At 38.9% G+C, this 16,380-nt stretch overlaps 1 protein-coding gene across 3 annotated transcripts in view; it reads right to left on the reverse strand.

Annotated features, from left to right (window-relative positions):
* itpr3 (inositol 1,4,5-trisphosphate receptor, type 3) overlaps nt 1-13,523 on the reverse strand; it is a 299,458-nt gene extending 285,935 nt beyond the window's left edge. For 2 of the 3 annotated variants that reach the window (XM_072278613.1, XM_072278611.1), the window contains exon 1: nt 13,236-13,522. In XM_072278613.1, coding sequence (XP_072134714.1) covers nt 13,236-13,257 — 22 coding nt within the window. In that variant the 5' untranslated portion in view covers nt 13,258-13,522. Of the gene's footprint in view, nt 1-13,235 lie in introns of all 3 variants that reach the window. The other variant, XM_072278612.1, reaches the window with a different exon arrangement.
* Nucleotides 13,524-16,380: the final 2,857 nt, after the last annotated feature.

The following is a 16,380-nucleotide window of genomic DNA, read 5'->3' on the forward strand; positions in this document are numbered from 1 at the left end:
CAACACAGCCCATAATGATGATGATGAATCCAGGTGTCTTGGACAACATTTATCCTTTAATCATCATTGTTACAAATAAGGTTCTCTGGTCATTATGTTATTACTGTTTATAGTAACATTTCATGTACAAATTAGCTGGTACATTAGAATGATGAATTGAATTCAAAATTCAAACTCTATGACACTAAAACTGCACAATTGGCTGTAAAGATCTCTGCCACCGTCAGAGGCATAAAAGACGTATAAACACAAAAGTGTCTTTGTTTAAAAGTTCAAAGTAAATTTATTATCAAAGTACATGTATGTCACCATATACTACCTTGAGATTTATTTTCTGGCAAGATTCACTGCAGAACAAAGAAATACAATAGAATCAAGGAAAATTTACACACAAAAACCAACAAACAACCAAGGTTCTTTACCTGACAGCTAATTCAACACAGACTCATAAAGACAATTAAGTCTACTGGTCCTTGGTAGTTGGCAAAAGCTCAAAACTGACAAGCAAATTTCTAGATAAAGCTAGAAATTACATTTATTCAAATTATTCAATTTCTGAATAAGCACTGTACACCATGACACATTATCTACAAATCTCACAACTTGCCCTGTTAGTGGGGAAAAATAAACTTCTCAATTGTACACGCATAACTTGCACTGATGTTTAAATGTAGAGCGGAGACATTTTTCCACAAGGTTAAATTACTAGCAGAGACATTTGCTAATATCTTTCTTTAGAAATATGCAGTTCATAAAAGAATTTTAGAAAAAATCTGGGTCTGAAAATTGACAGCTGGATCCTGCTAGTTACAACATTTTAATATTGTTTAAATGCAGAAACAAGGCAGTTCTGTAGTTCATGTTTTTCTGCTCTGGAATAGTGGCTTTATACAATTTAATAATTGATGGCTCACAGAATAATCCTAAGTAATTCAATAAACCCAGCATTCATGTTGAATGACAGAGATCAAATTCTGTACATGATGACTCAAATGCACTGCATCAATACAGACATTTATTTCATAAAATATAGCCTTTATCTTTCTTTCAAATCTTTTGTTCTTACTGGAAAAAAAAGCAAACTGGTGCTTGATCACACGTATTCAGGAAGCTGAATAATCATCAAATAATGCAGGATGTTAAAATTTTGAAAATTTATCAATGAGTAAGCCAGCTACATTAGACTCAGACACAATGCCTCATTTAAGAGACTCCCGTTGCTAGATATATATGAAGATATGGAATGCAAATCCTAATCCACCAAAAGGAATTTTATGGCGGGTTGCAAATTTCCATTTGTTGATGCAACTATCTCCAGCCCGTTAATACCCTTATAGAGATAATCACATATAATTGATGATAGAGCATATGTTTCTAAGATACTAGCCTGCATAGGTGACTAGAAGATCGACCAACAAACTTATCATCTAGCTACTAAGCTGTTCTTTTTACCAACTATCCTAATGTGTTTCATTTTTTCAAAATAAGTCTATGCGATGCTCTGTTACAGTATACGGTTCTGCATGGTTTCAGACACAAGAGTAGAATTAAGACTGACAGGCATGGTCAGCCAGATGTGAACTTCAGCTTCTTACCTCTTACAAAACACAAATAAGCCTATTTAGTCCATAAGTGGGAAGTTATAGCTCATCACAGAAGCAATTGCTAGCATTGGCTGGTGTAGAAATTTGACCAGTGTGGACTTAACAGCTCCATTGCGGAAAACACAAGTATGGAACCAGATCTACAGATTACTGCACAGTATTACCTAACAGTATTTCAGAAGCGGCACGTGCAGCCGACTCAATCATTCCAGAATTATGGAGACACAATGAATGATACGATCTCAAAAGCTGCAATACCATCAGCTCATTTTGATGGGTGTGTAGTGGTTAACACAGGTTTTTTTCACATTTCTGTTCACAAAGACAGGAATAAAGCTGCTAAGCAAACTTGCTTTATCACACTGAGAACAGCATTCACCACACCAAACAGGAGAAACTGATACAGCAATGCATCAGAAAACAATTAACACTGTGTATGTAAACTTAAGGGTATATACAGTATGCATCCAGTATAGTGTATCTGCATGTACCTTTCAAGAACAGTATACCACAGTTTTCACTTAAGAAAAGATAAGAAATAAATAAGCGTACATGAAACTAATCTATTCATTTTACGTACATATTTAAATGCACAATTTATATATACACTGCCCACAACTATAAATTTAGTTTAACTTCAATATACTACAGGCATCTCCAAAGTAGTGGAGGGTGTTGTGATCCTACACAATTTCCCATAATGCTTTACAGAGGTCATATGTTGATATCTTATAAAGGTCAGAATTTTCTGATTTGAATGCTCTAGGCCGAGGCTTCAAAATAGAATGGATCGCCTGGTTCATTCATAGTTTCTGGTTTGGAAACACCCAGACTGTGTACCAAAGGCCTCTTCTTTGATACACAATCCTCAAGATACTTACTGATAGTCTGTGATGGTGACATTCTTTTCTAGGCTGGCAGCTGAGTCTTTGAACAATGACCCAAAGCAGTCACGTAGGATCGCATCTGTTTCCTCAGACCAGTACTGGACAACTTTCTGTTCTGGATCCCCCCCATTTCAGCTTCTGTTTAAATGCAGAGAGTAGAAATGTAGCCTGGAGGTCTGATTTTTCGAAGTGTGGACAAGGAATACTTTAAAAGGCATCTTTGCTGGTGGATAGCAATAGTCGAGTGTTTGGGCCCTTGGTGGGGCCATTACACAGGTGATGGAATTAACCGACTGACTTGTATATCTTTCAAATGTGGGAGGATACCAGAGCACCCAAGGTCTCTGATGCTTTAATAGCATTATACAAACCGCTATGGTACTGTGCCACCCCATACCTTTCTAAACATAATTGTAATCCCAAATCTTAACAGGTTCAACTAAAATAATTAGAAAAATATTTCCAAGTGCAATAACCACAATCCTTTCAATTTCTAACTTGATCTTTTCCTTAATATTCTCATGCACACTCGTTTTCACAATTCAATTGTCATTTACTCTCCTTGTAGACCCTGGACCTCGCTCTTCCTGAGGTTCAGGCCTGAGGAAGCATCATTTGTTTAGATTTTTCATGATCACATCCACAAAGCAAGACAATAGCTAGGGATCTCACTCAATCTGAGCCTGGTTCAGGTTAAATAGTGGCTCCATGGACAGCGGAAGTCTTGCAGATCATCTGCCTTTTCTAGGCTCTGCAATTCCTTCTACCTCTGACCTGACTGAAACAGCCTCTCTACGTCACCCCATGTCAAGTTTCACATGTGATGGTGGACTCTGACATTGATGTTGACAATGCTGTTACCTCAACTCAACTCTCTAATGAAACATCAAAACAAAACACCAAATTCTCCTCTAATCTGTTCATTACAAGAAATGTAATTACTCCCATTGCCTAATAAAGGCAACGTCACCTTCTCCGCCACAGTTTAGACCCAAGCTGCTCATCAAGCTGTTTGGCACTCCATGACATCACCCTGATCTTCATTTTTAGTTTCATCACACAGTGCTCCATATCTATTCATTTCTATCTTGAGGTAGCTTCTCTTGAAGCTTCTTTCTGTGCAAATCTCTCATTACTATTTGCAGTATCTGCTTTACTTGCTGCCCTGCAGTCTTTGTTTGCTGATGGTTCAACACCCAATATGGCATGATCACCAAGTTTCAAAGAAACACTAATTAAATTATTTTAACTTAAATTTTCTTAAAAAACTTATGGTAGATGGAGGGCTAATTTCTCCTCATTGGAACATCAGAGCCAGGGGTCAATAAGTATGTGATTTGCTTCAAAGAGCACAGGTGAGAAGATTTTTTAAAAATTTCCCCCACATGTAATACTCTACCCAAGAGGCTTGAAAGCTCCAGTGCTGAGGATGTTCAAAGCTGAACTTCATACATTGCTGGGTAATGAAGAGTCAAGGGGTTAGTGTAGCAAGGTGGCACTGAGGTAAAAGATCAGCCAATATCTCACTGAACATGAGATGGGCAATAGGGCTTAAATAGCATATTGGATTGCTCTACCTTCTGATCATATGTCCATTTATCTTTTCTTTGATACCGTAAGAAATCATCAAAACTTCAAGCCTGATAGTACCATCTTCCCATGTTGTATCATGCAATTCCACTGTGACCCTTACCTCTGCACCTTTGGATCTTCTACCAGTCCCACGTATGCAGCCTTGGAATGCACTGACCATGTTCTACCTCTCCTGTTCTTGAAAAACCTCGTTCTTCATTTCTCTAAACTAAACTATTAACCCACATATTCCTCTTCAAATGGACTCTCTCTTCAACTTCATCTATAAAGTATCAGTTCTCATCACTCCTACCAAGATCACTGCATTTGCTCTCTGGATGGAGTCACCTGCCTTTGTCAGATGTTCTTCCATAGATATAAGTTTCTTCTCTATCTTAGATTGTGCAGGAATAGTTAACGGTGTTCCATTCTCCAAGTTCATCCTGGTTAGTAATGTAACGAGTGGATGTAGATTAGCTACATTTGTGAGATCCAAACTTCCTGGTGCCTCAAAAACCCATCTGACCAATGGTCATCTTGGCCGGGTCCGATGCATCTACAGTTCATTTGGTGCTACAATCTTATCATGTCAAATGCTGCAGTTAATTTAAGAATACTCTCTCAACTCAAGTGACTTGGTCTAACTATGTTCCTTATCTCAGGTACATGGCTCTGGTCCATGAGCAACTCATCTCCCTTCATTGGCAGCACCTTCTGCATAGGCCACTAACACACGCTTACTTTGCCACAACAAAACATGCTTCAGATATTTTCAGTGCATATGTTAGAAAGCAAACATAAGAACATAAAAATAGAAGAGCAGGTATAAACTATTTGGGCTTCCAAGCTTGGTCTACCATTCATCCCAATTATAGCTGTTCAAGTAACTCAGCTCCATTTTCCTCTTTCTCTTAACATCCAGGTATATCAATCTCAGATATGTATGAAATCGGAGTTCAATAGACTTGAATGTTAAGAGCATGAATGGGAAATACAAAGAATTTTTTGAATGCTGCAATCCACAGCCCTCTGAAATGTAGAATTCAAAAATATTCGTCATTAAGTGAAGGATCTTGTCCTCATATCAATCCTAAACAGATTACCGACTATTTTGAGGTCCATGACTCTTGGTTTTTGACTTAGCCAGGAGAAACATGGCCTCTGCATCCACTCTGCTGAGTTCATTAAAAAACATTGTAAGCTTAAATGTGACTACATCTCATTATTCTAAATGAGAGAGTACCAATCATGTCTACTCCATCTCTCCTCAAAGCCACTACGCTGAAAAACAGTTTAGTGAATCTTCAGCGCAGTTAGCTTGATGGAAAGTATGCAACACACATCAAAGTTGCTGGTGAACACAGCAGGCCAGGCAGCATCTCCAGGAAGAGGTACAGTCGACGTTTCGGGCCCAGACCCTTCTGGAAAGTATGTTATATTAAGGCCAGGAGATCAAGATGGCACACAAAACTTCTGGTGTGGTCTGAACAAAGACTAAAAAGTTCTACATTCACCTCAATAGCCAGCTCAAAACATCAGGGGAGCAAGCCATCCTTGATCCCAAGGACTGACAAAGATATAAAAACAATTACAGAGGATTTAAAACCTTGCAAGGCCACTTTCATCGGAGACTGCTCGAATCTGGAGAGAAAAATGTGTTTGAGGAATCCAGCAGGTCAAACAGCATCCATGGGACCATGATCCTGAATCTAGTGAACCATTTCAATTCTTCTCCACTTTCTAATCCATCTTCCTTGTTCTGGACACTTGCTAAGCTTTCTATACTCCCTTGAGACCTTTTAATGTTCTCTCTACTCACAACATCACCAAGGTTTAGATCATCAGCAGACTTCGAAATATGACATTTGGTCGCATCAGCTAAATTATTGATATAGATCACGAACCCGAGGGATCCTAAGCAGCATTTCTGTGAGATCCCACTGGGTGCCGTCTGCCATAGTGAGGAGGACAGATCTACCTCCACTCTTTACTTGCTATCTATTAACCAATTCTTAATCCTTTCCAGGGTAACAATCACAACTCCGAATCCTCTAATCATGTTAAGCAACTTGATATGTAGCAACTTACCACAAGCCTTCTTAAATACACGACACTCTTTGTTCTCCTTCATATATTCTACTAAGCAGACCCTCAAAAAATGCCTTTCATTAAAATATACTGACTCAATTCTTTCATTTTTGTCTGGATGTTCTCCTCTTGCATTTTTCATGTGTGAAGACAACTTAAGAGTTTACTTAATTACTCTGACATTTCCTTAATTTTCACTGCAATTTATCCCACTTCTGTCCATGGGTAGCACATTTGTTTTCATTTCCCTTTCTTTTTAGGTGCTCTATCCAGAGTTTCCCTCTAGTCTTCTTTCATTTTCCACTTCTTATTGTCATTCTTTCCCAAGTTCTAAAATGCTTATATTCCCCATGCCTGCTGTTAGTTCGGGAACTTTATAAATCCTTTTTGTTTTAGTTTACTTTCCTCTGTCACCCATGAATGGATCACCTTTCAGGAATTTGCCATCTTTCCTAGTATTTGTGCCCTTGGGGAATACATTCTTTCCCTATATGGCAACTACTCTCTGTCCGCTGTCAGAACTTTAAAGGCAGTTTAGTGGACAACCACTGCCTACCCTCCCCTCACACCCTATAGTTTTCATTGTTTTAGTTTAAGACTTTAGTTTCAGATACAGTATAGAATATTATACTGTAGACCAAAATTAAGATTCTTTCATACTGTTGTTACCCTTCTCCAACAGTCCTATACAAGTTGGTTAATGATTCTTCTCTAATTCTACAGTGCTAGGTCTAAAATAACTTCCACTCAAGTTGGTTTCTTGACGTACTACTCTAGAAAAATATGCTACATACACGTTATAAACTAATCCTATGCCTTATCACTACTAACTTGCCTTATCCAGTCTACATGAAAATTAAAATCACCCAAGTTTACTGTTTCAGATGTTACAAGCAACTCTAACTTCCTGATTAATTCTGTGCTTAATATGATAAATGATCCACCATAATTTTCCAATCAAATTATTCCTAATTTTAAATTACAATCTGCTCAAACTGGATCATTTCCCACTACATATGAATCTTAACAACATGATCACCTCTTTTCATTTTTGCCTAAATATCAAATGCCCATAAACATTCAGCTCCCAACTTCTGTGTCAACCTGCTGTCATATTTGCATAATAACAACTAGATCATTTCTATTTTATCAGTTCCTCTCAGAATGACCTTATGGACAGATAGATAGCCCTGTACCTAGCATCACTTTATGTACATACAATCAGTCTGTGTATACGCTAACCTTTTGTGTATATATATATATATTGTTTCTATTGTGTCCGTTATGCCTACGGTGTTTTTTATGTTGCATTCGATCCAGAGTAACAATTATTTCCCTCTCCTGTACTCTTGTGTACTGATGAATGACAATAAACAATCCTGAGATCATAAATTCATTTCTACCAGCAATTCATCCACCATATCAACAGTGCTATATATTTATATATATTGCCTTTAATTTTTCCCTTTTACTATTTTTTCTGTATTTTGACCCCTGCTACTGCTTATATTTGCTTCTTCTGCCCATTCATTTGGCTTACATTTCTAACTTTGACTTATTGCTTTGTACCTCACTTTCTTAAATCTGTGGTTCCAATTTTCTTCCCATGGTAGTTCAAATCCACAACAGCCCAGTAACACTCCCTTGAAGTTTCAGCCTGACAACTGACTAACTTCCAACAGTTTGAATTCACCTATTTTTCATGAATTCTTCAAGAGGCCTTCATTCTGTTACTGGTTACTCCCTCTGCAGGTTTATAACAATTCCCTTTTATCATTCTGAACTTCACTGTCCATTCGCTGATGGTACCCAAGGACAGTGTCTTCACCCCTTTGCAACCAAGGCAAACAAGCTCTAGGGCGTTCTTACCAGAAGTTGCATTCTTCAAGCATTAGTGGTCTATACACTCTGCAATATGCCTTATTCAGTTGCAATCAACACGGTATCCTAAAGTTGTAACAGTCACAGCATGTTCTGCCTTTTCTACCGAAATAATTTAGCAGCATTCCCAGGAAAACCATGCTGCAATTGCTTTCTCTTTGAGCTTGTTCCTTGCCTGAAGTGTAGAGTGAAATCCTAAGCAAAATACTTCCATGTGCCGCACTGCCTTCCCAGAGTTATTCTGCAAGGTTCAGTGAAAAAGATTTCAGCACCAGCTCCATTCAAATTCTTCCATGTGCCTGCCTGCACCCTTTGGTCACTGAACTTAACCTGACAAAATATTCGTCAAGCATCTCCACAGTTCTTTCATATACAAGGGGTGATTGATAAGTTTGTGGCCTATGGTAGAAGGAGTCAATTTTAGAAAACCTAGCGCATTTATTTTTCAGCATAGTCCCCTCCTACATAGTCCAGCGGTCGTGGAGCATACGGATCCCTGCTTTGTAGAAGTGGTCCACAGCAGGGGTGATTGGTAAAGTTTGTGGCCTAAGCTATAAGGAGATATACAACTCTCGTTACATGCACGTGCAGTTCAACTCTTTGAGTGAAAATGCAGAAAGTTTGAAGTTTCTCCTCATCTCCTTCTACTTTAGGCCAATAGCTTATCAATCACCCCTGCTGTGGACCTCTTCTGGAGGTCCAAGACGCCAACTTCTACAAAGAAGGGATACGTATGCTCCACGATCACTGGACTAAGTGTGTAAATGTAGGAAAAATAAATGTGCTAGTTTTTGTAAAATTGACTCCTTCTACCTTAGGCCACAAACTTACCAATTACCCCTCACAGATTGGATACATCTAAGAAGCAGCAGTAAGGCAGGAAATTAATTTATAAAGTGTATATGTATGCTTTTCTAGAGTAATATATCAAGAAACCAATTGGGGTGAAAGTTATTTTAGACCTAGCATTGAGCAATTAGGTAAGATGTTCAAACATCTTGTTAAGGGACTCTTGGAGAAGGGTGATTGCAGTATGGAAGAACTATATTGCCTTCATTGTTAACCGCACAGACCAGCTCTCCAGCTCAGAAAAATCCCTGAAGGCGCTCAAGTTAAATGTTCTTTCATGTCTTGACAATACTTTTATAGGGGAGTTTGACCATACTTCACGCCAGTAATAAGCTCACTTGTGTTATATGCTGTACATCTCAAGCCCTATTGCCTTCCTCTTCTCACATATGGTCACATTGCTTTGTTCTGTAACCTCCTTCAGTCCTTCAACTTTACTATTTTCTCTGAGGGCCAAATCCACCCACTTCATAGAAAGATCAAAAGGCTGCAACCTCTAATACTTTTCCAGCTCATCAATATACTACTCATGTCCAAATGAATACTCAGATAGTCAAAGGGATTACTTGTTCTAAAAGTGGATGAAATCAGCCTGTTAATATCAATAAATGGTATCCAAGGGAGTCAGGCATCTATAATCTTCACAATTTTAGTGTTTTTTATTAAATATATATTTTAGAATGATTCACTGGTCCTAAGCATAATTTGCCTCCTTTATTGACCTCTGCAAATTAAAGAATACGGTGCTAAATACAACATTATAAAAAAACAATTAATTGCAGATGGAACTAGAAACACAAGTATTGACCTTTGCTACGTAACACACAAGATGCCGGAGGAACTCAGCAGGTTAGAGAAAATCTATGGAAAGGAACAGAGAGTCGATGTTCCGGGCCAAGACCCTTCAACAGGACTCAATAACACATCAGGATGTGTTACTGATCTTTGCTATGTAGTAACTTCACTCCACATTCTAGCCCCTGCAGAGTATTTAATGAGTTGTTAAATTATAAATCTTAAAAGCTTTACTTGACTCTTCATTTGTAGCCATTGGCAGATACAGCTTCAGATTTCTGCAAAACTGTGTGAAGAAATAGTTCCCAATTTCCCACTGAATGGTCCAACTATACCCCTCTGCATTAAGTCCTTTGAAAGGAATTCATTTCACAGGATCTAACAATGCAAATGCCATTAGCATTTTTGTTGATCATATTATCTTTCAAATTTCTATACCGGAAAATAGGCCAGAGTTCAGGCAAGCTGTCCTCAAAATTTAACCCTTAAATTCCAGTATTGTTGAGGTAACATCAAGTGCTTAGAAATTCTGCAATACTAAACACTACATTTCAGTTCTATTAATTTCAATTGACAGTGCATTTAGTATCAGAATCAGTTCCACAATCTGAGGTATGTTAAGAAATTTGTTGCTTTATGGCAGCAATATCATAAGTTACAATAAGAAATATTTCAAGAAGTGCAAAAAGAGAATAACATAGTGAGGTAGTGTTCATAGACTATTCAGAAATCTACAGGAGGAGAAGAAGCTGTTTCTAAAATATTATAATTATCAAGGATGAGATTCCTACAATACATTGCCCAGTGACGGCAAAATTCCAGATAAAGTCTGTCTAAGCCTCTTTGCAACTGTTGTATAATTACCTCTTTTTTGTGTGTTTCAGCAACTTGAAAGAAAAAGCCATTATGGCTATACACTTTTTTTACTCCTTTTTCTATATATCTATTCCTTTTGCTATTTATATGTTAACAAATATCACGTCACATGCCGGTGATAATAAACCTGATTCTTATTCTGATACTTAATGGCCTGCAATAATTTCTGTATTTGGACTCCCAACCCTCTTTGCTTTCTAAAGTTTTTTTTTGATTCCTCACTGTTTGAAAAAAATAATCAAATCTGCATGAGATATCACAATTGCCATTGATTAATTGCACAATTAATAGTGCTAGCCACGTAATCTGTCCATTCCTTTTGCAAACTCCGTTGCCTACATTTCCAAAATTACGGACATCTACAAACTCCTTATTGATCCAAGTCACAAATAAATACAGTATGGTGTAATGTTAAGTGGTTGAAACAGATCCCTGGGGTGGGGGGGGGGGGGGGAGAATAAAAGATTATAATTAAATAGTCATCAAATCTTTATTGTTCGCGTGGATCTTGCTGTGTGTGGATGAGTAGCCTCACATCCTACAAAAATAAATACCAGTAAGATATTTCAAATTGAAATATTCCAAGGACACAAAAAATACAAAACAAATACAAGTCTTTTCCAGAGATTTGCAATGATATCTGTTAATTCTCTCGAGTATTATCACAAGAAAATAATGTTACAATTTAGCATTGTATAAATAAAAGATATGCCCAATGATATCTCAGTTTCAAGCTAATTTCCTGCTAAGCACTGTCACTGTGCCCTTCAATTTTTTTGTACATTTTCATAACTTATAGTTTTAATATATCAAAATATTAGAAGTTTGGTCCACATTTTTACTTGTTAGCATAGATAATGTTGCAGCTGGTCCATTTTGATGAGAGGAACACCAGCCTTTTCTCCAAATGAATACTGTATAAGACCATAAGTCATAGGAGCAGAATTAGGCCATTTGGCCCATTGTGTCTGCTCTGCCATTCCATCATGGTTGATCTAATTTTCCTCTCAGCCCCAATCTCTTGCCTTCACTCCGTATCCTTTCGTGCCCTGACCAATCAAGGATCTATCGACCTCTGCCTTAAATGTACTGTACATAAAGACTTAGCCTCCACAGCTGCCTGTGGCAAAGAATTCCAGAATCACTACTCCCTGGCTAAAGAAGATCCTCCTCATCCCTGATCTAAAAGGATGCTACCCTATTTCTGAGGCTCTGTTCTCTGGTCTTAGAATCTCCTCCCATTGGAAACATCCTCTCCACATCCACTCTATCAAGACCTTTCACCATTCAATAGGTTTCAACAAGGACAACCACTCATTCTTCTGAATTCCAGTGAATACAGGCCCAGAGCCATCAAACACTCTTCATATGACAAGCCATTAAATCCTGGAATCATTTTTGTGAACCTCCTTTGAACCCTCTCCAGCTTCTAAGATATGGGGCCCATACCTGCTCACAAAATTCCATATGAGGCCTCGCCAGTGCCTTATAAATTTTCAACATTACATCTTTGCTTTTATATACTAGTCCTCTGGAAATGAATGCTAACATTGCATATGCCTTCCTCGTCACATATTCAACCTGCAAATTAACCTTCAGTGTATCCTGCATAAGGACTCCCAAGTCCGTTTGCATCTCAGTTTTTTGTATTTTCTCTCAATTTAAAAAATAGCCAGCCCTTTCGTTCCTTCTACCCAAGTGCATGACCATAGACTTCCTGACACTGTATTCCATCTGCCATTTCTTTGCCTATTTTCCTAATCTGTCTAAGCCCTTCTGTGGCCTCTCTACTTCCTCAAAACTACCTGCCCCTCCACCTGTCTTCATATTGTCTGCAAACTCTCCAACAAAGCCATCAATGCCAACATTCAAATTATTGACATATAATGTAAAAATAATCAGACCCAACATAGCCCCCTGTTGAACACCACTAGTCACCGTTGGCCAGCCAGAAAAGGCTCCCTTTATTCCCACTGGCTGCCTTCTGTAAAACCATATCTTTTGCTTGGAGAAAGACCCTTTTTAAACCAGTTGCACCTCAAGGTCTAAGGTCTACCAGTGCGGTAGATCTCACAGTGAGTGGTCGTCTCTGTTAAATATGTGACTGCTTTTTGGGGGAAGAAAGGGGTGATCCGCAGTATAATGAAAAAATAACTGTGACACTAAGAAAACAGAAAATTAGAATAGATTTAGAAAATCATGGTATTTTAAAACACACTTTCTTATCCTTGGGACATCCAAAGTGGTATATTACATGTAAAAGTCAGTACGCTGGGAAAGTTCTGGAGGTAAGAATGTAAGCAGGAGTGAGTTATTTCAAATAGCAAATTTTCAGGACAACTGTAAATTACATACACTGTAGACCAACGCCACAACAGGGGCACAATAAGAAATAACTTTTGAATTTGTTTAATTCTGCTCCTATGCAATTGATCTGTGGCAAACAATCGTTGCTAACAGCTCAAGCTTCCAATTTAACTAACAATGCGGAATCTGACGGGCGTTAGGACCCAGCAGAGTCACTGAGCTAAAGTTTTTGCTGTACCTACACAATCCTTCTACTTGAACTATGCACCCAGAAAAGATCTTAGTCGATCTTCGCTTTAAGTTTTGAAAGCCTGCGGATGAGTGCAGCAGGCGGCCGGGCTTCGCGGTGAGTGCAATGGAATCACTGGTCGCTTACCCCAAGGTACTAATGAAGCCATTCACGGAACCTTCCGCGTACAGAGACACGATATCTCCAATATGCAGAAAACTTGACATTTCAGACATAGCGCTCCAGTCTCCGTGCAGTCCCGCACTCTTTAGTTGGAAGACTCACAGCAACCCACGTGGGGAAATCATGAGCTGGAGCGAGAGTTTCGACCAGAAGTTTAAACTCTGCCAGGCAAGGATGCAGCCTGCCGCCCCGACATCTCCCCACCCTCACTGTCAATATCCAGCGAGGGAGGCAGAGATCAAAACTGAGCTGCGAATATTTGCATGAGCGTTCCTCCGACTTATGTGGCCACCTGCATCCAATAGAAAAGCAGAAATACAATACAGGAAGTTTTACAGTATCTGCTGCGACTTCTTATCCGCAAATAGTAACAACCCTATCTGATCTACGGCGAAAACCAAAATCCGAATGTGAAACCAATGTTTCTGCAGCGAAACCCCATCGCGTGTAAAAACTGCGTTGTCCAAGAGGGATTCGAGTATTGGCTGTAACAAAGTGAAAAGATACCAAATGAACAGTGAACATTTAAAACTGATATCAGTGTTATCTTGGAGGTGCACTGACATCTTAACGCGCGCGCGCGTCTGGCTGAGTTGTGTTACTTTCAGAGAAAAAAAGCAAAAGGCGTTTAGAAAAACTTCACCGTGGTTTTCATTTGCCTCAAACCACGAAGCATGGTAACAATCAGCTGAACTCTCCCGGCTTCAATGGAAGTTGCCGCCCATGTAGTAAACATTGCTGTCCAAGTTCTAAAACCCAAACGGAACTAATAATGAATGAGAAGTGTATAAAACTAAATAATCATATTAAAGTCCCAAAAGAAACAGTCAAAAAGATGGTACTTTCAGAATGTCATTTCTCAAGTTAGTTTACTAAGTGCGTATCCGATACATAAAACATAACTAATTCGCCAATATATTAGACTGTATCTACAAAGCTTCCTAACTCCTGTTGGAAAAGATTTGAGTAAATCTGTTGTTTTCCTTGTTAATTTCCCAACTTCCCATCCAATTGTTGCAGTGTGGGGGAGTGGAAAGAGGTTGCCTCTTTCTCCTCCCTCCCCCATCCCCGACGTTTAATTCAAGCATCTCCCCCCTTCACTCTCAGTCTTGAAGGGTGTTGGCCCCAAACATTGACTGTTCACTCTTTTCCAGAGATGCTGCCTGACTTTGCTGAGTTCCTCCAGCATTTTGTGTGCCTGCCTTTGGACTTCCAGCATCTGCAGAAGTTCTTCTGTATTTGATTATATTGTTATTTTAAACTAAAATAACTTTAAGTTTTAAATGTACTTATCCCAGGGCAAAATAAGTTCATCGACCAATCAATCACTAAGACATTACACTTCAGCATTTTGTTCACATACTGGTTGTTCTAAAGACACCTATATTTCTCTGCTTTATTTGACTCTTCCATGTGCTTTCCCTTGTTATCATTGGTTCTTGCACTCTTCAATTATACACAATTAGCATAATTTTGTAAAAGTTTGTACATTTGCTATTTTTTCATTGCTCCTACCCTAACTCAGCTCAAATGAAAGGTACGCAGTGAAATTGCTTGAAAGTTTGCTTTAGTATTCTTAATGAACAGACACTGAGCTTGAGCCCATGCACATCAAAGGCCATAGGAGTGGTTCGTCTGGTCTGCTTTCAATGAACTCTCATTTTTTAGGTAATCTGAATTGTGACTCATGACGCATACTCTATCCTTATCGTGACTTAACTATGAATCGACTTTGTTCACTGCAAACTCATTAAAAGTAAACACTCCTCGACAAAATTCAGATTAAAAGTATTAGACCACTGACATTATTGAAGTATGTAGGCCTCACATGCAGGATTTGACTATAAATTCCAGGCTATGTAAGGAAACTTGATTAAGAGCCAAACTTTATTTCCCCTTCCCTTAAAAATTTCATTCCTCTCATTTATATTTTTGATCTACCTTTACATAGAAGCATAGAAATCTACAGCACATTACAGGCCTTTCGGCCCACAATGTTGTGCTGACCATGTAACCTAATCAAGAAACCATCTAGAATTTCCCTACCTCAAAGTCCTCTATTTTTCTAAGCTCCATGTACCTATCTAAGAGTCTCTTAAAAAACTTTATTGTATCCACCTCTACCACCTTTGCCGGCAGTGCATTCCACACATCCACCACTCTCTGTGTGAAAAACGTACCTCTGACATGCCCCTTGTACCTTCTTCCAAGCACCTTAAAAACTGTGCCCCCTCATGTTAGCCATTTCAGCCCTGGCAAAAAGCCTCTGGCTGTCCACACGATCAATGCCTCTCGTCATCTTATACACCTCTATCAGGTCACCTCTCATCCTGCGTCACTTCAAGGAGAAAAGGACAAGTTCACTCAACCTATTCTCATGATCCACACACTCCAATCCAGGCAAAGTCTTTGTCAATTTCCTCTGCACTCTCTCTATAGTATCCACATCCTTCCTGTAATGAGGTGACCAGAACTGAACACAGCACTCCAAGTGGGGTCTAACTAAAGGTGTTATATAGCTGTAACATTACCTCACAACTCTTGAACTCAATCCCAAGGTTGGTGAAGGCCAACACACCACATGCGTTCTTAACAGCACTGTCAACCTGCGCGGCAGCTTTGAGTGTCATATAGACAAGGACCCCAAGATCTCACTGATCCTCCACACTGCCATGCCTCACCATGAAGAAGTGTATGCTTTTGCCAATTCTCTCTCCTTCCTAAAGAACAGTTTTCCAATTATATGCCTGAGTCCAAAGAAGAATCTTTCCCCCCACATTTCTCACAATATATGGATAATCACTGCCAAGGCTGCAGTGCTCAGGAAAGTTTTTTCCCATCATAGAATCTCCAGTAACCAGTACAGAACAGGTGGCCATTTGCCATGCTACAGGCTTGGCTGATTAACTCAGTTTAGTTCCAGTTAGAGCTTCCAACAAAGACTTCATAAACATCTCCTCTCTGCCATTCTTTTCTTCTTAGAGGAGCCTTTTTAATAACTCATGGAGCAAAGCTCATTCATATCATTCCACACATTCAGTGGCACCATGTTTCTAACCCACAACTTATAATTTCAATTGGGATCCTGGTCATTAAAATAAAGGTTAAA

This window comes from Mobula birostris, chromosome 14, assembly GCF_030028105.1.
Source record: "Mobula birostris isolate sMobBir1 chromosome 14, sMobBir1.hap1, whole genome shotgun sequence".
In the NCBI taxonomy this organism is placed as follows: domain Eukaryota; kingdom Metazoa; phylum Chordata; class Chondrichthyes; order Myliobatiformes; family Myliobatidae; genus Mobula; species Mobula birostris.